We start from the raw sequence: 22,228 nt of genomic DNA on the forward strand, positions 1-22,228 counted from the left end.
TCGACACAAAACGGACCTCATCTAGGCCCATGTTTCAGTTGAGGCCCATCTGGCAAACGCATACGGAGGACATTCTAGTCCAGAGGAAAAGGTCCGCAGCCGGATAAAACAGGTCAACAGACGGAATTGCCCAACCAACCAACCAACCCAGCCGAACGGGTGGGCGCAGTCGCAGCCCGACGCCTGTCACCGGAATGGGCCAATGTTGCGCATGCGCATGCGCACGCCGCCACGCCGCCTTTGGGGTGGATGCGGTGCGGCGCGGGGAAAGCAGTCACAGTACCGGAGCATCCGAGTACGAGCGAGAGATCAGAGAGCATCATCAGCAAAGCCAGCAAGCCGTCCTCCTCACGAACCACGAGCCTCCCCGCGACCGGCGGGCTGAGCCTGAGCGCCGCGCCGCCGTTGGGATCATCGCGCCGTTGGCCGATCTGCTCGCGCGGAAACCTGTTGCTGTTGCTGTTGCTGTTGCTGTTGCTGTTGCTGTTGCCGTTGGCCCCAGACTTTGGTGTTCCGCTCCTCACCGAATCGGAGCGGCTAGCGTCAGTTTGGTCCGAGATCGGGAGGGGAAGCTGCCGCGGAAGGCCCCCCGGCTAGTTCTACAGTTCTTCTGCTTACTCTCTCTGGAAGCCTCAGCAGACTGCAGTGCACGACAGCGAGCGGCTGGGTCTGGGTCTGGGTCTGGGCTAGGCTCCGCGTGGATGCGCTGCGTCTCCGGAGCCGGAGCATACGACGAGGTTGCTGCTTCCGGTCGGGGTGCGGGGCCCTGCCTGTCGTTCCACCTGCTGTGGCTCTGGGTGGGGATCGGCGGCGGGGAGTGAGCGGATGGAAGAGGACTGCACTAACTGCTCCTGAGTGTTATTATACAGTACCTGGGTTCCGGACCAGCAAGAGAGCTGGAGCTGATTGGGCAGTTGGATCGTTTTGATTGATTACCCGTTGCAGTGCACACATCAGGAGTTGATTCCAGTGTCTGGTGCGGTGGTGGTGCGCTCTGCACCGGCTTCAGCCAAGGCGATACCAATTGGTATATGGTGGACGAGAGGGATCCGGGGTGCGTGTCTGGAGATCTGGTTGAACTGCCGTGCTGGGGATTCTTCAGTCTCATTGTACATCTACTAGGTGTGGCCGTGTGGCACGATGTCGAGGTGCTTCCCGTTCCCGCCGCCAGGGTTTGAATCAAGGCTCAGGAGTGAGGAGCGCCACAAGGATTTGCTGAGAAAGGTCCATCCTCTGTGCCCCTTAGATGGTTTGCCGAAATAGACTGCGATTTAATGATTCATGAAAGATAGGATCTCTCTGGATTGTTCAGAAGCTGTTGTACTTACCATATTGATGTCATCCTTCGTCCTTTAAATCACAAGAGTGATGCATGGAGTCCATAGTTAAGCAACCCAGTTAGCATGAATATGAGCATGATGATCCTATCGAACCACCCAAATGTACTTATTCTACCAAATGCTATTTGGCAAATCAAATGAGTATATTTGAGGGAAATAATGGCAAACATAAGAAAGGCTACACCTTGGGGAAACACACGATGACACGATATGCTTTGAGTTTTATCACAATATGAGCAATATTATAAGAGCAGTATTAATAGATTACTAGTTTTGGAAGTGTTAGATGTCACAATGCAACAGAGAGTTACCAATGTGTTTTGGAGGAAAAAGAGCAGCTGGGAAGGACCCTGCTTCTTTGCCCTTTATCCTAATATATATTTCTTAATCAGCTTCGCAGGGGCCTGAATATGGATAGTTTTTTTTTTTTCGTGCTACACTTTTCCCTATGTCTGAGGAAGACAACATGTTGACCTGATCTGTGTATTGCTTTAGAGTGCATCTTATGGACTTTGTAACATTTTCTTGAGAGACTGGAGTTCATGACTGAAACAACAAAGAATTGCACAATTTACAAAAGGGCGTACCCAGTGTAGAGAGCTCCCGCTCTGTGTGGGGTCTAGGGAAGGGTGTCAGTGGCAAGCCTTACCCTCGTCTGTGCAATGCGAGGAGACCGCGACTCGAATTGCACAATTTACACATACAGCTTTATTTCTAATTCATATTTCTTTCACATTTTTGTATAGATAAATTGTGTATCATATGCTATGATAAACAGCATTCTTTCACATAAGATATTTCTATACCTCAGGCCTCAGCTATGTGGGATGGTTAAGAAATATTGATTAATAGACTGTATGTCCTCATCAACCACATGTCGACGTTCATACATGTTAATTTTTAGTTAATAAATACTTAGTTCTGTACCCTATGTTTTCATTTTTTGTCAGTACTTGGTCGCTTACTGTATGAAAACTACCATTCTACAGTATGACTTGGTCCGAACTTCTGCAGTATTTTTCACATTACTTTATTGCGTACTAAATCATTACCTGAGTGAACCTTGTCCCTTACCATTGCCTTTTAAATTTCTGAAAATTTCATAGGCTACGACTTGTTCCTGCATTCTACTATTACTGCACCTTGCTACCGTGGTTGGGTTAACCTGGAAGTGCCAGAGCATGGCGTGTAATATTTTTGTCTTGAACCAAATGACATGAAATATGTCCTTGATGAGGACCCATAACTGCAATATTGTGATGATCATGTCTAAAAATGCAATGAGGTGCTAGTTGTATTTTCTTAGCATGTACCGAAGGGCTAGGAAGAATGGTCAGTATAGAGTGTGAATTATTAATTCTGTATAGTGAATTCACTGGTATTGAATATGTGCCGCTTATTTCAGGAAAAGCACAAGGATAAGAAGCACAGAAAGGGAAAGGACAGGGGAAAAGGAGAAACAAAAGAAAAGGGTAGAGATCATAGGAAAGATAAGCACAACAGGAAACACAAAAGAGCGAAGTGCAGAGAGAGGAAAAAGAACGAAGTCATATATAAAGACAGAAACCAAACTTTGAGACACAGAAAACCTGAAGAAAAACTACAGCATGAATCAGTCAAAGATACTATACCAGCTGATGAGTTGGTTTCCCGAATTTTTGGTCAAGGAGATCATACAGACCCCAAATTTAACAATACTGAGTTGCTTCCTTGGAGCACTGATAGCATTGATTGTACAGGATCTAAAGAGAAGGAAAGGAATTTTCTTGGTAGAATGGTTAAGAAATCTGCACAAGCAACAGAAGACAATTACGGGATGGTGCAAAAGAGTGACAGTATTGCTCATGCCAATAAAAAAGGAATGTGCAGGGGTATCGATTCTAAAACTGAAATAAAGAATGGGAAGATCCTTCAAGATAGATCAGCTGAAATGCATTCCAGAAGAAGGTACAATTGTAATGGAGTTCGTGTGCGCCATGATAATTCTGATACACAAAGAAGCTCTGAAGTTGTACATACTGCAACTGGCAGAGTCACACCTAACTCAAATACTTTTCAGAGAACGGAAGAAACAGGAAAAGATCCTGATATTTCTATCCATTCTGCAAACGTGAAAAATGACAGAAGTATCACAAAAGGTTTGGGGGAGGAAAATCAAAGTGCTAACAATTTCCGTCGCAAGATGGATCGGCAATTTGCACGAAATAAAGATGGAGCAGTTGAAGGGAATGCAAGATGTAACTATCGTAAAAGTCTTGAAGGCAAGGATAGAGATATTGTTGTAAAGAAAAGAAAGACTGAATGCAAAAATAAAGAGAAAGAAGTGGAGAAAAATGGTACTGTCAATGAGCAGAAACATGAAGATCTTGGTGCACTTGGTGCAAGCAAGGACAAGGTCGATAATCTGGTGCATTCGGGCTGTCTTAATGAGCAAAAGTTCGCTTCTGATATCAGGAAAATGGAAGACTCTGGCCCTAATAGCTCTCCACATGGTAAGTTTTTTTTCCTCTCCTTTCTTTCTGTTTTCTGGTGAGTTCCTTTTATATAAAGTAGCCAATGACCTTTTTCTCCCTCCTTTTCTATGAGCATTTAGTCCATAATAGCACAATCATGCTAAATACATTGAAGCCGTAGTATTTAAATTTTACTTATTTTGAGTCTCATTTGGAATATGTTGACAGAACACAGTATGAGAACAAGCAAGCTGCCAATGACATCTCTTTCCAGTCTTACTTGTGTGGACGAGAAAATTTCACAGCATCCTCAGTGGATCACACATCAGTCTTCTACAGAACTAGCTGGGGTGAATACTTGTGATTTAGGTCAGCATGAGTGCCGACATAGCTATAACAATGGCATCACTGGCTCTCGTTATTCAGAGGAGCAAATGCCTTCAGTTTCTTCATCTGGCTATGAGAGTAACAAAGGTTATCTGAAGCAACCTCACCCTGATACCAAGTATCTGAGCCAAGTGCACTGCATACCTTCAACACAGGACTTCTCGGAGTACATTGATCAGGACTGGCTGTTTTCCGTGGATCATGTTAGGTGGAAAACAGTGACACTTGAGGCTGTAGAATCACGCCAAGTTTGGTCCGATGCACAGCTAATTGATACTGCCGATGTAATTGCTATGCCTTACGTTGTTCCTTTGTGATGGCACTCAAAGTGATATACACGGTGAGCTGGCTACTGCAACTTGAGTTATGATCTGGTGGTCCAGGAGATCGCCTGACTAGTTTACAACCTACTGTGCTGTGCTGCATATCGGGTTGTTCCACTCACTCAAGCAATCTCTTGGTGGGATTTCTACGCACATCGTTTGTTGACCTGAGAGCAAACATTAGCTGTGTCCAAACTCATTACTTTTGGTACCTGGTTGGTGGTTTTCTTGTCTCTGCTGTATTTAATAACCAATGCTCAAAATGCTGTAAGGAAAAGTGGAAAAGCTGAGAGGTCCTGCATAGTTGAATTCTGCTGCAATCCAGGCACTTTTGCCAAGAGATTTTGTGTGATATGCGCATTGCTCTCGTAACCCTGATCGCTTGTTCTTATTCAGAACTACTTTTAAGCTATGGAACTGTGTTTCTTCTCATAACATTTCAGCATAAGCCATGGAACTGTGTTCAGGTGAAACGACGTGAAACAAGGGAAATCACATATACTTACTACTTTTCGTTGTACCCAATTCAGTTTGTTATATTATTCCAAACAAAAGTTTAAATCCATACATGTTGCTAATGACTATACATTACGGAACTGGATCTAGTACCATGCGTCCCTGTTCTATGCTTGCCAGAGTTGTCGGTAGATTGTTCCACTTCACAAGCACTTGCTGCACTTGGTTCTTGCCGCGAGTCATTAGACGGGTTTGAAGCACCTGCTCAGGAGCCAACTCCAAGGCAAAGTCAGTAGGTAATAGTGGAGTAACCTGATGGGCGGCACCAACGGCTTTCTTGAGCTACGAGACATGGAATACAGGATGAACAAATGAATGTGCTGGTAAGTCGAGCTTGTACGCCATTGAGCCAACCCGATCCGTGATGCGGTAAGGTCCAAAGAAACGGAACGCCAATTTCTGGTGAGACCGGGGTGTCAATGAGCTTTGAACGTAAGGCTGAAGCTTAAGATAGACTGAATCCCCCACGTCGAAGCTTCGCTCAGAACGGTGTTGATCCGCCTGTTTCTTCATGCGGTGCTTAGCACGATACAAATGCTGCTGTAAGAGTTGATCCATCCACTGTCTGTGAGATGACCAAGTAATGACTTCAGAGTTGGATGCCGATGAAGGATCAATGGCCAGCATACGTGGGGAATAACCATACAGGGCCTCAAAAGGAGATCGGCCAATAGCTGAATGGTGACAGGTGTTATACCAGAGTTCAGCCGAAGGCAACCATTGACTCCGCTTTTCTGGGCAAGCATGGACATAACAGCGTAAATAGGTCTCCAGGCATTGGTTAAGGCGTTTCGTCTGCCCGTCAGACTGAGGGTGATAAGCCGTGCTGCGACATAAGTTGACATCAATGAGCTTGAACAGTTCAGACCAGAATTGACAGGTGAAAATCATGTCACGGTCATAGATGATAGAGCCAGGCAGACCATGCAGGCGATAGACGGACTTGGCAAAGGTTGGATGAAGTGCCCATACTTAGTGAGTAAGTCCACCACAACCAAAATGCAGTTGTAAGAATGAGACATAGGAAGACCTTCAATAAAGTCCATCGATATCACCTGCCAAGCAGAATCTGGTACCGGCAAAGGTTGGAGTAGGCCTAGTGACTTAGCTCGGTCATACTTGGACTGCTGGCAGATACCGCAGGCTTGCACATAATCTTTGACCGCAGTCTTCATTCCTTTCCATGCAAAACACTGCTTGAGGCGCATGCATGTGACAGGAACACCAGAATGTCCTCCCCATGCGCTAGAATGAAATTCAGCAATCAAACGCTGTTGCAAAGTGGGATCATTGCCAATCCAAATTTTGTTACGGTAGCGCAATATGCCAGAATGGAGAGAATAAGGCCTCGTTCGGCAGCACCTGATTGGTGCCAGACCAAGTTTTGATCCTGGCCAGGATCGAGTGAATCCTGGTTTGTCACTAAAACCTAGTGAATAATCATTCTTGGCCAGGATCAAAACCTGGTGAAAAAAAGGAGTGTTCGGCTGAGAGAGGCAAGAAAACAGGGGTAGCAAAGCTGTACTTGTAAGCAAGCAATGAACATCTAGAAACAAACTTGACTGTAATCGATTCGTAAGTTACAAAAAATGGTAATCTGAACATTATCACAATCTTTAGCGACTGCATGTATCTGAGCTGCATGTCAAGTTACCGTCCGCTCAAGTTAGCACCACATCGAGGTCGCAACAATGTTATTAATGGTATATGAGTGACTGGGAGTTGGGAGCCACCAGGCAGTAAGTTTGCATCTGGTACTAGAACTCTAATAACACTACAATAGAAATTCGACATATACATGAGTAGAGTCGATCTCTTCAAAAAAGAAGACTAGGGGTTCCTACAAGCGTTTCTGTTCCATCATCAGAATTGCTCCACTCATAAACCACAGCCAGTCATATGCCCACTAGAGTGGTCCTGCAAACAGGGCAACCAAAACACCAGTGGAACAAGTCAGTTGAGGGGACAAAACAAGCAAAAGCTACCATGTGCTAAGGTGCTGTAACGGGCTAGTTTCAGCGTGTCAATTACAGCAACTTGTGTGACGTGCAATAAAAACACCATAAGCAGCTCCTAATTCAAGCATGTTCTTGACCTAGAATGAGCTACAACAAGTGCAGTAGCCCTGCTAATTGACTAAACCCACCCCATTCCAACCCCACTCCAAATCAAATGAATCTGTTTTCTCAGCCCACCCATAGGTTGCTTTCATCCCATCCAACGTGCACAGTGGATTGCACCCATGGATTTTAACCAACAAATTAGCACCTAAGCAGGAATGGCATACTGCACAAACAAGCATACCAGACTTGTCCCTCACACGGTCACACCGTGTTATGTTGGATGAACACAATTGATCAATTTCAGACTTGTCCCTCGCAAAAAGTTGCTGATGTGCTTATTAAACCAGGAGTTAACATTATTTTGATCATCCACAGGTGCAAATTAAACATGTACTGAAAGTTCTTTTATATGCACTGCAATCAGCAAATATAAGCCCATGAGTTAATTAAATTATATGCACTGCAAGTATAATAAGCAAGCTATGAGCACTGCAGCCTGTTTTTTCAACTTAAACTAATTGAAAGCATGTAAAGAAACAACTACTCTGCTGCTACTGTAACCGGCCACTGAGTGAGGTCATAACTATATTAGTTCTCTTTATACTTGAATTTCACGAGGAAAGACCATTATCTATAGCTATTTCCTTGTTATCATGTTGGTCATTTGGCTGAAGGTACTTACAATCTGACTTCTCTTGAGCCACCACAAGAGGAAGCACCACTTCGACAAATTCATGATGTAGATGACTTGGACAACATTGAGGTTCATGAGGTACTAGATGAAGATGATTCAATCACTGAGATACAAGAGGAAGCAAGTGAGGTTGTAGCTGTTGAAAGAAATGGACAGCGAGGTTCTCTATCACGAGATGAAGAAAATGAGGTCGTAGCTGTTGAAAGAAGCAGGCAGCGAAGAACTACTACTACATCAAGCAAAAAACATGAAAAGAAAGAAAAGAGACCTAAGAAGGGTGAAAGGATTGAAGAAATGATGGGGAGATACCTAAACATGAGGACTAAGCAAGTACAAGATGAGTCTGCAGATCTAGCCAAAGAAAAAGAGGTTGTTGAAGGTAATGACTTCTCTATCAAAAGGTGTATATCTGTTCTGAGCACAATAAAATTGACAAAGGAAGAGAAGGCAAAAGCATTTGCAGTTTTCATCAAGAGCAAAGAAAATAGAGAGGCCTTCCTAAGTGGGTGTGAACTAGATCGAGAAGCAACTTTGGTTTGGCTCAAAAGTGCAATGGCCTAACAGGTCAATCTACTTAATTGTTGAAAACTTGATGTTTTCCTTCTATTTGACTACAAGAGTCCTTTAGTCACTGCAAAACTGAAAGAAGAAATATTTTCTAGTTCTGTGCAACCCTTAGAGATGAGAACATTTTGATAGTTGAGTTGCTAGTAAGAGGATTTGGACTGTAGATATGCATTTCTAGTCAGGTTGAAAGCTGAGATCTGCTCCTTTCATTTAGCTTGAAAATTACTGTCCTTTTACAGTAAGGTTGAAAGCTGAGATCAAGGAGTATATCTGCAGTCTGCTAGTAGTAGGTTTATAATGATGTGGCAATGTCAAACTTAAATGCTAGTAGTAAGGTTGAAAATTGCTTCTTGCAGATAGAGTGCTTTCGTTTGTGATGTCAATATTAAAATGTAGTTATGTCATTTATGTGATTCAGAGTAGCATCCATATTATGCACACCTGGTAGTGACAATAGTTTAGCCTTTGCAAAGTGATTTAGTTAAATATCTTATCTCTTGTTTGACCTGCAGTGTGCTTTGCTAAATTCTTTGTTGCTCTGTTGTTTGCTTGCTGAGTTCAGTGGATGTTGTCAGTGCTTTTACTTGTGTGCCGACAGTAGCAGCATATTGTTGCTTAGTCATCAGAACTAGTAGACAAGTCAAGTGAATCATAGGATAATATAGACCAGCAAGATAGAAACAAACAAATACTAAAGTGAGAAGCAGAAAGAATATATTGATTGGCACTGTTTGCAACTATAGAAAGTGAACCTACCATCATAAAGCTCTCCCAAAGCATCAAATAGTGGAAATCTTGCCTTACTGTTGCGGAACTTCCTAATTTTAGGGAATGTCTGCACATTCAAAGAGAACCATTGATCAAATATGAGGTTATCACTATGAGAATATCCATAGAATTACTTCAAGAAATCAAGTTACAATTTCAAGGTTATCCCACATAGATGGTGATCCTTCAACCATATGCCTATCTTCATTCCAGGTGGCCCCACTCTGTCTCCTTGCCTCTTTGAGCATCCTATAGTCTTTCTTTAGCTGTCCTTCTTTGTCTTGAATCTGACTCTTTGTGTAGTTGACATACTTGTTTCTCAGATGGAACTCCTTCACCATTTTATTCCACCCTTCTGGGGTCCATCCGTTGTCACCTCTGTAGCCACTATCTTTATACTCATGGAGAATGTCTACCAGGGACTTCTCAAGGGCTGGATTCCAGTCCGCTCTTTGCTTTACTACTACGTAAACCATGGTCAGACATTAGGTTACCAAAAATCAGCAAATACAAATAACAATAAAGAAATACCAATTTACAGGTTATAGGTTTACTAAAACTACTATAATAGCACATGGTGGAATAAATTGTATAGAAGAGAATTACTTCAAGAAAGTTCTTTTTAGTAGCAAACAGCTGCAAAGAAATAACAACAATAATAGCAGAGAAATAACAGCAATAATAGCAGAGAATTAAACACCATACCTCTCGGAGAACATCCAGTCTTCTTTGCCTTACTGCATTTAGGAGAAGCCTTCTTTTTAATACCACTTGTTGTACCCAAGAACCGGTGCAACTTTGGTGACGCCCTTGCAATCATATTGAGCTTCGGGGAGCCTTTTCCAACCATCGCTGTCAAATATGAGTATATGACACAAGCCTATTCACTTATTACAAACTTATTCAATTATTACAAGCCGAGTTTATTACAAGCTTATTCATGACAAAAGCTTATTACAACCTATTCAAAGACTAATTTAAAGACTAAAAAGAAGTCTCTGCTTAATTATAATTCATGCTTATTACAAGTTTATTAACTTATTACGGCCTATTCAAAGACTAATTTAAATGTTGCTGGTACTGAACCCACATTTCTTGGGCGATGGTGTCTCTTAAAGTGTTGCCTTGTACTGAACCCACATTTAGGTCATTCATTTGATCACCACTTGGTACAACAACAAAGTTTCTTGGAGAGATATTATCCGATTGATGATCTAACCATTCCTCATCTCCATGAAGTAATCGGATCAGATTATGGAAGATGGAAGCAGCTATAGGTATCTTTACTTGATTTTCCAACATGTGGAATGTGGCAACTTTCAGAATGGGGAAGCACTTCTTAAGCACCCCCAAAGCCCTTTCCACATGGTTCCTCAGTAGTGTGTGGCGGTGGTTAAAGAGCTTCTTTGGGTTCTGCGGCCTTCGATGTCCAGCCCCAAATTCTTTCAAATGGTATTGAACTCCTCGATATGGAGCAAGAAAATATGGAGTATTTGCATACCCTCCATCAACCAGATAGAATTTGCCTGGAGGTACTTGGAAGCCCTTGCTCATAGCTGATCGTAGCACTCTGGAATCTGTAGCCGATCCCTCCCATCCACTAGAAATGAAAGTGAAGTTGAGATCGAAATCACATGCCACCATCACATTAATGCTTAGTGTGCCCTTCCTATTTCTAAAAGGAGAAGCTTTCTCAGAGGCTATGGAAATAGAAATATGAGTTCCATCAATGGCACCTAGACAATTCTTGAAAATGGATAGAATCTAGGATTGTCTTGGATTTTTTTATGCACTTGATTAGGATCAGGAGCTTGAAGGTAACGGCGAGAGAGTACGGGAATGACCACCTTGAAGAAGTGGTTGATATGATGATGGAAGGTGTCATTGCTGTGCCCAAAGAACACTTGGAGATCCTCATACGAGGCATTGTGACTTAATATGTATAGGAAGAAACCCAACTTCTACTCCACAGTTATTCTAGTATCAACAACAAGCCTTTTGCTTCTAAGATAATTTGCCAATTCTCTAAAGATGTGTGGTTCCATCCTAAATGCAACTTGACAGTTCTTGACATGTCAGCGCCGCCGCAGCCACGCACTGCACCAGTACAAGATGAATCCTTCCCATCACTGTGCTTCCATGTTTGGAATCGATGGTCCGTAGTTTCGAGATCGGATTCTTGCGTGGATTCTTGAAAGCCGATGAATTTAAGAGATCGAATCAGTGACGGACGAGCAGGAGCAGACAAGAGCTGGCAATATTTTTTTTGTCCACTGACCATTGGAATGGTGGGGTGGCCGCTGGGCCTGTGAGCTACCAGCCTATTTCCGTACCAGCGGGCGAGAGAGAGTGATGCACAGGCACAGCAGTACAGAGCACAGCATCAGCATAGTCGCGTACTCGTGTGCCATGCCACTCGTGGCTCAGCAAGTGAAGATAAAGATTAAGCAGGGAAGGCGACATGAGGCGGATTGGGAGTTTGGTCAATGAGCATTGAGCACCGAGGACACTGAATTGATTAGTGTCGATGCAGTCCGGGTGGAAGACGTGGGAGCACTTGGGCAGCAGCCGCAGCGTCTCGTCATCGTCGAACTCGCTGAGGCGACGAAGGGAAAAGTGGGTGGACCAAGATTTTGATTTTTGGAAGTGAAATATGGAGTATTATCGGAGATGATTTTCTTTTTTCCTCCCAATATCCCTTTTGGATGTAAAAAAAAATAAAGTTTTTGAGAGAGAAATATGGGACACTCTTAGAGATAGGTTATCCTTGAATCTGGAACCATTTATTTGTGGGGAAATTTTATAATTTGACACCTAGTGTTTCAGTGACATGTGGCCGTTGAGAATCTCGTGGGCAATGTCGGGCTTATCTTATGTTACTCCTAGTAACATATGTGAACAAGAAAACATATTTCTAGACTTATGCAACGAGATTTTATTTTATATGCTGAAATGTGGTTTCGGAATTTTATATTAAGGTTTGACAAGAAACGGACTTGAGACAGCTCGGTAAAATAGATCTTGGGTGTTGATGTATTTGGAAAGTTGAGCCTAATATGCGATGCATACACATATATTACAAGCAGGTTTTAAAAAACAGCGTACCCATCAGCTTGTTTTTTGAAAGATAATAAAAAATGTCTCATGTCTGATATATATCAAGGAAACAATAGCTAATATAAAAGACAGACGATTTGACACAAAACGATCTCTGGAAAACCAGATTAGTTGTAGAGCAGTTGTATTCTTGCTTGGATCGTCCGCCGTTTGAACTTGAAAAGTGTGGTCGAAAATACGAGGAGATATGTTCGTTTCATTCATTCTTTTATAGTAGAAAAAGAGATATACTTACATTTATACTAAGAAAAAAATTATATTTACATTTTGTTTTTTGTACTTGCGTTATAAGTCATCCAAACCCCTTTCCTAAAAACTCTTGTCATGTTCGCTTGGCTGATAAACCATGACTGAAAATACTGTTGATTGATTTGTTGTGAGAAAAAAATACTAGTTGTTAACTGAAAAAGTACGGTTTATAAGACTAGTGAAAAAGGCACCTCTTCTTTTATAAACAAACTGCCCCCGTCCACCTGATCCAGTATAACAAACTAACAAACAAATACAAGCAACAAAGGCGGCCGCCACCATGGCGCCGTCCTCCTCCTGCCACGCCGCCGCTACCCTCCTGCTCGCCGCTGCCATTATAGCGTGCCATTTCAGTGTCCTCGTCGTAGCCACCGACGTCAAGTGCCATTGCCACGGTGATCACGTCTCTCCAAATTACTAGTGTTCAATGGTCTCGATCTGTTGTTCGCCGTCAAGTGTCTTTGTTTGATCGGTGCCGCGTTGCGTTGCGTCGTCCATGCATGCAGGCGCGAACGGGTGCCGCGGCCTCGGCATCAACTACGGCACGGTGGCCGACGACCTCCCCTCGGCGTCGCGCTCCGTGCAGCTCCTCCGCGCGGCGGGCGCGGGCGCCGTGAAGATCTACGACGCCAGCGCGGACATCCTGCGGGCGCTGGCCGGGACGGGGATGCCGGTGTCGATCATGGTGCCGAACTCGGCCATCCCGTCGCTGGCCTCCTCCCGCGCCACCGCTGAGGACTGGGTGGCCACCAACCTCGCGCCGCACACCCCGGCGACGCGTGTGGCGCACCTGCTCGTCGGCAACGAGGTGCTCTCGAACCGCGCCATCGCGGGGTCCACGTGGCGCGCCGTCGTGCCGGCGATGGCCAACCTCCACCGTGCCCTCCGCCGCGCGCGCGGGCGCGGGCTCCGCACGGTCAAGCTCGGGACGACGCTCGCCATGGACGCGCTGTCGGCGTCGTACCCGCCGTCCGCCGGCGCGTTCCGCGACGACATCGCCGAGGACGTGATCCGGCCGCTGCTCCGGTTCCTGAACGCCACCCGCTCCTACTACTTCGTCGACGCGTACCCGTACTTCGCGTGGGCGGGCAACCGCGAGGCCATCTCCCTCGACTACGCGCTGTTCCAGGGCGCGGCGAGCTCGCGCTACGTGGACGCGGGAAACGGGCTCACCTACACCAACCTGCTCGACCAGATGCTCGACGCGGTCGTCGCCGCCATGCGCAGGCTCGGGTACGGGGACGTGAAGCTGGCCGTCTCGGAGACCGGGTGGCCGAGCGGCGGTGACACGGGCGAGACCGGCGCCAACGTGCTCAACGCCGCCACGTACAACCGGAACCTGGCCGCGCGGATGTCCAAGAACCCCGGCACGCCGGCGCGCCCGGGGGCCAAGGTGCCGGTGTTCCTCTTCTCGCTCTACAACGAGGATCAGAAGCCGGGAGCGGGCAGCGAGCACCACTGGGGGCTCTACTACCCGAACGGGAGCAGGGTGTACGACGTGGACCTCACCGGCCGGCGGTCGTCGTACCCGCCGCTGCCGCCCGCGGACAACACGGACAGCGCGCCGGCGTGGTGCGTGCTCGGCAAGGCTGTGAACGAGACGGCGGTGGCGGCCGCGGTAGCGTACGCGTGCCAGCAGGGGAGCGGGACGTGCGCCGCCATCCAGCCCGGCGGCGCGTGCCACGAGCCGGACACGATGGACGCGCACGCGAGCTACGCGTTCAACGCATACTGGCAGCAGTTCAGGAGTGCCGGCGGCACCTGCTTCTTCAATGGGCTCGCGAAGACCACCACCAAGGATCCAAGTGAGTTGACACCGTCGTGCATTTTCGATCTTTCTCTACCAGAGATGTGCAGCTTCCTTCTGCATTTGGTTTAAGTCAGTCGCATTGATCTGTCGTCGTCGGCATTGTTATGTGTGTTTTGCAGGCCATGGATCATGCAAGTTCGCCAGCTCTCTCGACTAGACAGACGACGCGAAGGTGGAAGGCCATCGCCGGCCACATTGGATTAGGTAGTGAGTAGTGAGGAAGGCCATCGCCATGGATGCCCATGCCCTTAGGATCGTTACCATCTTCTGTTCTTTATGTAGGAAGTTAGCAAGCAAAGCATCACTGTAATTCGAGTCAGAGTTACACTGACGAACTGATCGATCGCGAGGAGGCAGCGCTCCTGCCTATTTCTCCTATATCAAAAAAAACAAACAAGCAAAACTACTCGCGTGTTTTGTTCCCCGGCTTCACCGGCGGCGACGTATTTCGCTCCCCGAGTTCACCGGCGGTGAATTCTCGATCCGCCGCTTGCCCGCTTGGCGTAACCACTTACAGCGTGTGATGTGGTGCATACGAGGCGGCGGACGGGCGGAGAGATCGGGAGCTCAGCGTCGGCAAATCCGCGGGTTTGTTTCGTTCTCTGACCATCTGACAACCTTAAGGAAGCGTGCCCCAACAGAATTAGGCCTAGATCTGGCAGTAACGTCCCTCACTCTGGGGTTTCTGGACCATCCGTACAGAAAGGGAACCTACGCTTTTTCGTGCTCCGGAGAGGGTTGGTTAGAGATGACAAAAGGTTAAAATCTGATGGGTATCATCCATCCAAACCTGTGCATTGAAATTTACCCGATAAAAACTCATAACCGTGTGGTACAATTTCCTACCAAAGCTTGTATGTTGTGTGGTATGTGGATACCATTTTACCATAGGTTGCTAATACTTAAGCAATAACAATCACATGGTACAGCTTAGGGATCGATGGAAATGAATGTTTCTCAAAGGAATCTTAAAGAAATGTGATTCCAGTATTTTGATAATAACTTCACTCGTCTGGATCACGTGTACACGGAGAGAGAGGGCGTGCCATGAGGGCATCCACAGCAGTGTTGTCGAAGTCGACAGCTGACATGGCCCTGGGCAGGTATGGACCTAGGTGTTAGAATTAGCTAATGAAATATTTTTTCTCCCTAAATGCATCTGATTGGTACACAAAATAAATAAAAAACAGCATAGGCCCATGAGATCCTAGCTTCCTCCAGCTCCGCGCTAGCGCCGAACAACTCGCTAGCTTTGTTTTCTACTCGTTCTCTTCCCTGCACGATAGCCTAAACCAACTTCCGAGCCTGATCAGCCAACGATGTTGTCTCCCGTTGAGGACGCCCTGATGGAATTCAGTAAGAAAGGTAGAGAGAGAGAGGATGAACATTGAATTGAATGGAAAACTATAGGAGGAGAAGGTGTGAATAAAAGCAAACATAGTGAATGAGTTAATAAAGTTGCTTTTGTGTTGACACTAGTGTTTTTAACCATAGTTTTTTTTATCTTTTTTTTGTACCATTCCGAACACCACTTTCTATAACTTTCATATATTTTGCATTCCTCCATTTCCTCCCTTTGTTCATACTTTATTCCTGTGTTTTCTACCATTTCTTTGTTTTATGATCCTTTTGTTTCAACCATGCCCTTAGTTTGCATAAATTCAGGGTATTGGTGAGCCGAGGGGGTGGACACGACGAAATGGTCAAACCAACCAGTTTTGTGGACCATTAATTGTTTATATGGTGAGTCAGTTGGGATGTTAGTTTCAAACTTTGAACAATTAGATTAGACTATTACATTGTTGATGTCTCGTAATGTTTATTATGCATGCCTTATATAACATATCTTGACATATCTTATTACACACTATACAGATATACAATACATATTTAACTAGAATTTTGTGCTTTATAATTTTAATATAAGTACCGGTAGATAATTATATGGAAATACCATTTATTATATCGATCGAAGAAAGCATCATATACAAATATAAATATATCTAAACTACCTGTCTCTTTAACAAGAATAGGGCAAATGTGAAACGAAAATAGTAAAAGTAGACAGCAAGGACGGATCAGCACGAGGAATATTTATCGCATTGACAAAGAACAGGAGGAGAATTTTTTCAAGCATGTTTGAATGATCAAATTAAGTCTCGTGACCCATCACCACGAAAGATGATTGGTTGGCTCCTTCGAAGTTTTGTGTGAGTGTGTTTTGGAATATTCAAAGTTGTGTTACCGTTCACGCACGGAACAAACTGGGGGACCATTCACGGCTCCATAGTAGTCCGTAGCCCTCTCGCTACATGCCTACCCGCGGTCGTCCTTGCCGGTGTCCCCAATTGGCACATGCCGCCACGTTCCGGTGAGCACGCATGTTGCCTCTCTTCTCTAATGGCCTGGTTGGTTTTTGGTTGGCCGCTGCAAAAACACGGTACACCGCTGCCGCATTGCATCGCCGTCGCAGCATCGGCAACGAAACGGTAAAAAAAAAGAGGTGAAGAGAGTGAACTGGCCCAAAAGGCTGCGCAGGTTATCGACTCGGCGGAGCAAAGGATCCTCGCCTTGCCGGCCACGTGGGCCCCGCCCACTACGGGCCACCCCGGCCCGTCGATGCCGCCGCCGACGGCCCAGATGCGCTCCCCGGCCGCGAACCGCACGAGAGAGAGACTTGTCTCTTGCCTTGCCCACGGTCACGAGCCGAGACCCCCGGGTCCGACGCGCCCACAGTAACGTGTCGATGACGTGTGGGCCAGGGATCCCGTGGGGGCCCACGCCGCAATTATGATAAGCGCCGTTGTCATTATCCTCGGCGTGAGGGTGCCTCCCTCCCCCTCGCCTTCGTCTCCTTCTCCACACACACACTCCAAGTGCGCAAAAGCGAGCGGGCGGGCGGGCAGGCAACCAACCAACCCACCCCACTCGCCTCCCTCTTCCTCCGCCGTTGCCGCCGAGCATCGCGCTGCGAGGGGGCCCGTACGTCGTCATGGAGAGCGCCCACAAGAGCGGAGGCGGAAGCGCGCCCGGTAAGTCCGCCCCCCGCGGCCCCGCTGCCGCCGCGCCGCCGGCATTGTGGAGATGTATTTGCCTTTTTTTTTTCGTGTGTGTGCCGGGTTTTTTTTTTCTGTGTTCTTGTTTGTGAGATGTGACGGCGTGGTGGTTTCTCGCGCAGGTGCCGGAGGGGAGGGCGTTGTGTGCCACGCGTGCGGGTACCAGTACCCGAACGGGCACCCGAGCGCCAAGCAGCGGCGCGCGCACCGGAAGCACTGCGGCAATCCGACGTCCTCCACCGCCGCCGCGGCGGAGGGGGGCGCCGGGGAGCACGACGGCAGCGAGCTGCTTCTGGGTACTGTAGATTCCGTGCCCCCGTGTGGTGGTGTGTCGCCGTGTGACTGTGTCCAAGCTGGCCTCTTGTCCTGACGCGTGCTCTCGTGGATGGCGTCCTAGGTGAGGGCGGAGGAGGCGCGGGAGCCGATGGGAACGGAGCGGGCGCGACGGAATGCGGCGGCGGTTCGCCTGGATCTGCGCACGAGCCTGGGGACGCGGTGGAGGGAGGGGACAGTGCAGCCAGTGCAGGTGCAGGTCCGTTCTGAATCTCCTTCCCCTTCTCTGAATCCTGCTGTTCTTCGTTTCTTTTTGTTCGTTTCTGAAGTGGGAAGGGAAGGTGGAAAGTTATTGCATTTCCTTTTTTTTCCCCAATTTCCTCTTTTATAGACACAAGAACTTCCTGGTTCAGTGGAATTGTACTGATGTGTAGTCTGGAATAAGCGTGTCCTTATCCTTTTGGTTAGCATAATGTGGATACTTTGTTTGTCATATATGGGGGGCAGTGTAATGTAATACAAATCCTTGTGTTAATAATGGTTCAGGGATGCCTCGCTGTCCATGTAACTTCCAAACTGTACATATCCACATCAAGTTTGGTATAATAAACCTGTTCAATAAATTAGTGAGGCTGGCCACATGTTGCCATTTGATACCAGTACACCATCTCGCCAACTTGTCCCCATGCTGCGCTGCCACATAGCTTCACTGTCATAGAGTCCAAAGCTATTTAAATATGTTCACTGCGCTATATGCGTACACTCTCTTCAATGCATGCTTTGGTCATTGCTAATGGGGATTTCGACATATGTCTGGATGCATGATTACCTGTGATTGTCTTCTGTAGATCCTTCAGGTAATGGTGCTGAGCTTCAAGTCATTGGAGATAAAGTAGCTGAAGATTGCCTCGTCAGTAGCAGTAACGTTCCTTCTGAAATCACTTCTGAGGCCAGCAGGACTGATGATTGTACTCTGACTACAGTGGCTACACAGTACTCTGAAAAAGGATCACCTATTGAGGATAAGGATCCATCTGATCCAGCAGTTAGTTCTGAACAGCTCCAGGACGTTCCCAGTTCTGTTATTTCACCAGAGTCTCAAGACTGTGCAAAATTCAGTTCTGAAATCTCTGAAAATGAAATACAGAACTCGAGTATTGTGCCTCTGGAATCAGATGCAGCTGGAGGTGGAACTTCTGAACTGACGAGTGACGTAGTCAGACAGCAGGATGGGGTTGCTGTGACTGGGGAAGGTGGTATGATCAACACCATAGGTGAAAGTAAATCTAGTGAGGGAAAATCTGTGCAAGGTGACGAGCTTGGTCTCTCATGTCAAGATATTCTACAGACTGAGATTGGTGAGGGGCACAGTAGCACTGTAGTGGAGGAAGATTCAGGTGTCAAGAATCCTACTGCAAGTAACAACGAAGAAATCCTGAGCGACGAAACTGAACCAAATCAGCAAAGCAAGCATGAGTTAACTGAATCATTTGAGAAAGTTCCTAACATTGAGCCTGTTGAGTCTTCTGCTGAGAAATCTGTTGGTACAGATGATGACTTGCTTCAACTTGGTAAAGATGGTTGCCACTCAGAGATACCTGATGATATCAAAGCTCAGCAGCAACCTGACTCTACCTCTGGAATGGCAGATCATCTGGCAATCTCCAAAGGGGCAGACAATGTTGAAGGACAGCATGATCCTACAACAGGTTAGACTTTCTGGATGTTCTTGTGTACTGCATTTCATGTTGATTTTTTTACAATGTTGAATTAAAGCTTGCCACTGACACCCTTCCCCAGACCCTGCACAGAGCGGGAGCTCTCTGCACTGGGTACGCCCTTTTTTAATGTTGAATTAAAGCTTCTTTAATCTTTTGAAAAAGTTTGGTAAGAAGCTGAAAATGTTTAATCGAGCAGTGTACTTTGATTTTGGTTAGTTGAGCTATCAATTAATGTCTCTGTTGTACTTGCATTCTGATGAAGTGTTAATGTCCGGCCAATTGTGGAAAGGGCTCAGTGGTAATGCATGATTAGTTGACATTTCTTTGCTCATGTCATAAGTATCATTTGATCTTCTACCTAATGTGCAATTATGACTCCCTACTTCAAGTGCAATTTGATAAACAACGCAATGTTTCACAAGTACAATATGTAGTTGACGACAAGTCAGTCTAGTCAACAGAGACACCAGTGGCCTGGAAACGTTTTGACCAAATACCTTTTAGTAACTGTGTATGAGTTGTATAGTAACTGTTTACAAACTGAAATTTGATGCACGTTCTGCAGATGAAAGCATCGGAGCAATATCAAGTACATTTGGACCTGCTGTTGGTTCCACAGCTAACCTTACAGAGGATGTTTGTTCGTCTGGCATAACAATGGATGACAGCATGCAGGAAAATGTGGCAAGTGGTACTCTCGTACCATCTCCAGTTGATCTAGTGGATTTGAGTCCTGCTACAGCACATGAAATCAACATGGTCGGTAGTATAAATGATGTTGACGAAAAGAGTCAGAATGAGAAAAGCAGTACAGACCTTGTTTCATATGAGGTAAAACAGATGGTTATCAAGGATAACTTTGAAGAAAAACAGCAGAACAAAGATGTCATTGTAGATCCTGCTCCTCATGAAGCCGATTCTTTTCCTAGTACTGATAATCACAGGGAAAATGAGCAGAATGAAGAAAGTATTGGAGACACCACTTCTTACAAGATAAGTGCTGTACAAAGCATGAGTAGTACTGAAGAAAAGGAACAGATTGAAGAATTCATTGCGAATCTGGCTTCTGAAGAGATCAATGTTACAAGTAACAGAGACATGGTTGAGCAGCAGGATGAGAATGATGTAAAAACAAACCATGAAATAGACGGGGCACGCAGCACAGAAGCTACTGGAGAAAATAATGCTACTGCTGGTGAGAGTAACGTGGGAACCATCACAGATGTTGTTGAAGACAAAATGCCTAATGAAGAAATTGCTTCAGGCACTCTCTCTCTTAACATCTCAGACAGCAGCATTAATGAGTTAAAAATGCATAATGAAGAAGTTAACGAGGGCCTAGGTTGTCCTGATGATATTGTGGTACATGGCCCTGATAATGTCAAAGAGCAGATGTACGAAGAGACTACGTCAGGTCCCACCTTAGACAAGTTTAGTTTGCTTACCTCTACTGACAGTCCTGAAGAGAGGAAGGATGAAAACACAAGTGCAGACCCTATTTCACACGAGACCAATGTGGCACAAACCAGTGATGGTGTTGATGAAGAGAAGATCGGGGAGCCTGCTGTTGACCCTACTTCCAGCATTGGTACCATGGGCAGCATAGGCGATGCTGAAGACAAGAAGCCGAGTGAAGAAACTACAGCAGATCCTAGACCTGTTGAAAACACCACAGCACAAGGCACAGAGGATGCGGAAAGCAGCAAGCAGAATGAAAACACTATCAGCATAGGCAATGCTGAACTCAAGAAGCTGGGTGAAGAAACTACAACAGATCCTAGACCCGTTGAAAACACCACAACACAAGGCTCAGAGGATGCAGAAAGCGGCAAGCAGAATGAAAACACTACCAGCATAGGCGATGCTGAAGACAAGAAGCAGAGTGAAGAAACTACAGCGGATCCTAGATCTGTTGAGAACGCCACAACACAAGGCACAGAGGATGCAGAAAGCAGCAAGCATAATGAAAACACCACCACTACAGATGAAACCGCTGAAGTGGCACAGAACACAAATGTCATCGAAGAAAGGGAGACGACAGAAGATACAGCCTCAAAGGAGATCAGCACCGTAGAAAGCACAGATGAGCTGAAGGGAGCTACTGATCAGAACGAAGAGATAGCCGACAAGGAAATGGTCACCGACTCGGACAAGAACCACGTCTCGTTGAAGGTTCTCCTCGCAGACAAGAACGTGGAAACCAAAGAGAAGGAGAAGAAGGCGAGCACCAAGGACCGGGTACTGTCGTTCAGGCGCCGTGTATCCAAAGACAATGTGTCGCCGGTGAAGCCAGGTTTGCCCAAAGACGGTTCAGGGCTGCAGGACTGGAACTCCCCGGCCAGGTTGCCCGTGGAGAAGAAACCCAAGGGAAGGAAACAGCAGTGGGTACCGTTTATTTGCTGCTCGTCGGTACAGTAATCCATTTGCCAGCATCAGCTTGGGGCATCCATTGTTATATACGCTGCTGATATTAGATTGAATAGTCATATCAGGACCTTCGTTCCAGGACATGATTGGATCTTGGCATCTTGCCACTTGGATTGTGAACTCGGTTTGCCGTTTGTATGTTATATACTCTATATATTTGTTAGTGTTAATTAACTAGATGTGTCCAGAGTTTGTAAAAAAAAAAAAAAAAACAGATGTATCTAGAGTAGTCCTTCCATTGATCTGCAAACGTTGTGCAATTCCGGTTATTTTCAGACTAGTAACGTTTCTCAAACAGCGCTGCTTTACATGCAATAAATTTATCTGCTTCATCGAATCACCACAGGTGGTGGTTCACCGGGAAGCAGGGGCTTGTACATGGAACGTTTCCGTCTTAAACGAGCTCCGGATTGGTTTTTGTGTCGTGGTCACTTCTCTCAGGCCTTCTAGGTTAGAATGATTTA

The 22,228-nt window shown here is 46.0% G+C and overlaps 4 protein-coding genes across 5 annotated transcripts; 3 read left to right on the forward strand and 1 right to left on the reverse strand.

Annotated features, from left to right (window-relative positions):
* The first annotated feature begins 218 nt into the window (after nucleotides 1–218).
* Nucleotides 219–4,815, forward strand: LOC136500537 (uncharacterized). The gene is made up of 3 exons (XM_066495912.1): nucleotides 219–1,224; nucleotides 2,746–3,832; nucleotides 4,022–4,815. Exons 1-3 carry the CDS (start codon nucleotides 1,141–1,143, stop codon nucleotides 4,495–4,497), a joined length of 1,647 nt encoding a protein of 548 aa, XP_066352009.1. The 5' UTR covers nucleotides 219–1,140; the 3' UTR covers nucleotides 4,498–4,815.
* Nucleotides 4,816–9,254: 4,439 nt separating this feature from the next.
* Nucleotides 9,255–9,961, reverse strand: LOC136500657 (uncharacterized). Its single transcript, XM_066496062.1, has 2 exons — nucleotides 9,815–9,961; nucleotides 9,255–9,578 (listed from the first exon to the last, which is right to left on the reverse strand). Exons 1-2 carry the CDS (start codon nucleotides 9,959–9,961, stop codon nucleotides 9,255–9,257), a joined length of 471 nt encoding a protein of 156 aa, XP_066352159.1.
* A 2,757-nt stretch (nucleotides 9,962–12,718) lies between these two features.
* On the forward strand, nucleotides 12,719–14,672 carry LOC136501918 (probable glucan endo-1,3-beta-glucosidase A6). Its single transcript, XM_066497433.1, has 3 exons — nucleotides 12,719–12,872; nucleotides 12,984–14,282; nucleotides 14,407–14,672. The coding sequence occupies exons 1-3, from the start codon at nucleotides 12,758–12,760 to the stop codon at nucleotides 14,442–14,444; spliced, it is 1,452 nt and encodes a 483-aa protein (XP_066353530.1). The 5' UTR covers nucleotides 12,719–12,757; the 3' UTR covers nucleotides 14,445–14,672.
* A 2,475-nt stretch (nucleotides 14,673–17,147) lies between these two features.
* LOC136500981 (uncharacterized) lies at nucleotides 17,148–21,938 on the forward strand. Of its 2 annotated transcripts, none has more exons than XM_066496471.1 (5): nucleotides 17,148–17,319; nucleotides 17,466–17,639; nucleotides 17,741–17,875; nucleotides 18,465–19,325; nucleotides 19,903–21,938. In XM_066496471.1, exons 1-5 carry the CDS (start codon nucleotides 17,280–17,282, stop codon nucleotides 21,753–21,755), a joined length of 3,063 nt encoding a protein of 1,020 aa, XP_066352568.1. In that variant the 5' UTR covers nucleotides 17,148–17,279; the 3' UTR covers nucleotides 21,756–21,938. The 2 variants fall into 2 exon arrangements, with proteins under 2 accessions (XP_066352568.1, XP_066352569.1); XM_066496472.1 differs by having other exon boundaries at nucleotides 17,741–17,869.
* Nucleotides 21,939–22,228: the final 290 nt, after the last annotated feature.

This window comes from Miscanthus floridulus, chromosome 13, assembly GCF_019320115.1.
Source record: "Miscanthus floridulus cultivar M001 chromosome 13, ASM1932011v1, whole genome shotgun sequence".
NCBI classification, from domain to species: domain Eukaryota; kingdom Viridiplantae; phylum Streptophyta; class Magnoliopsida; order Poales; family Poaceae; genus Miscanthus; species Miscanthus floridulus.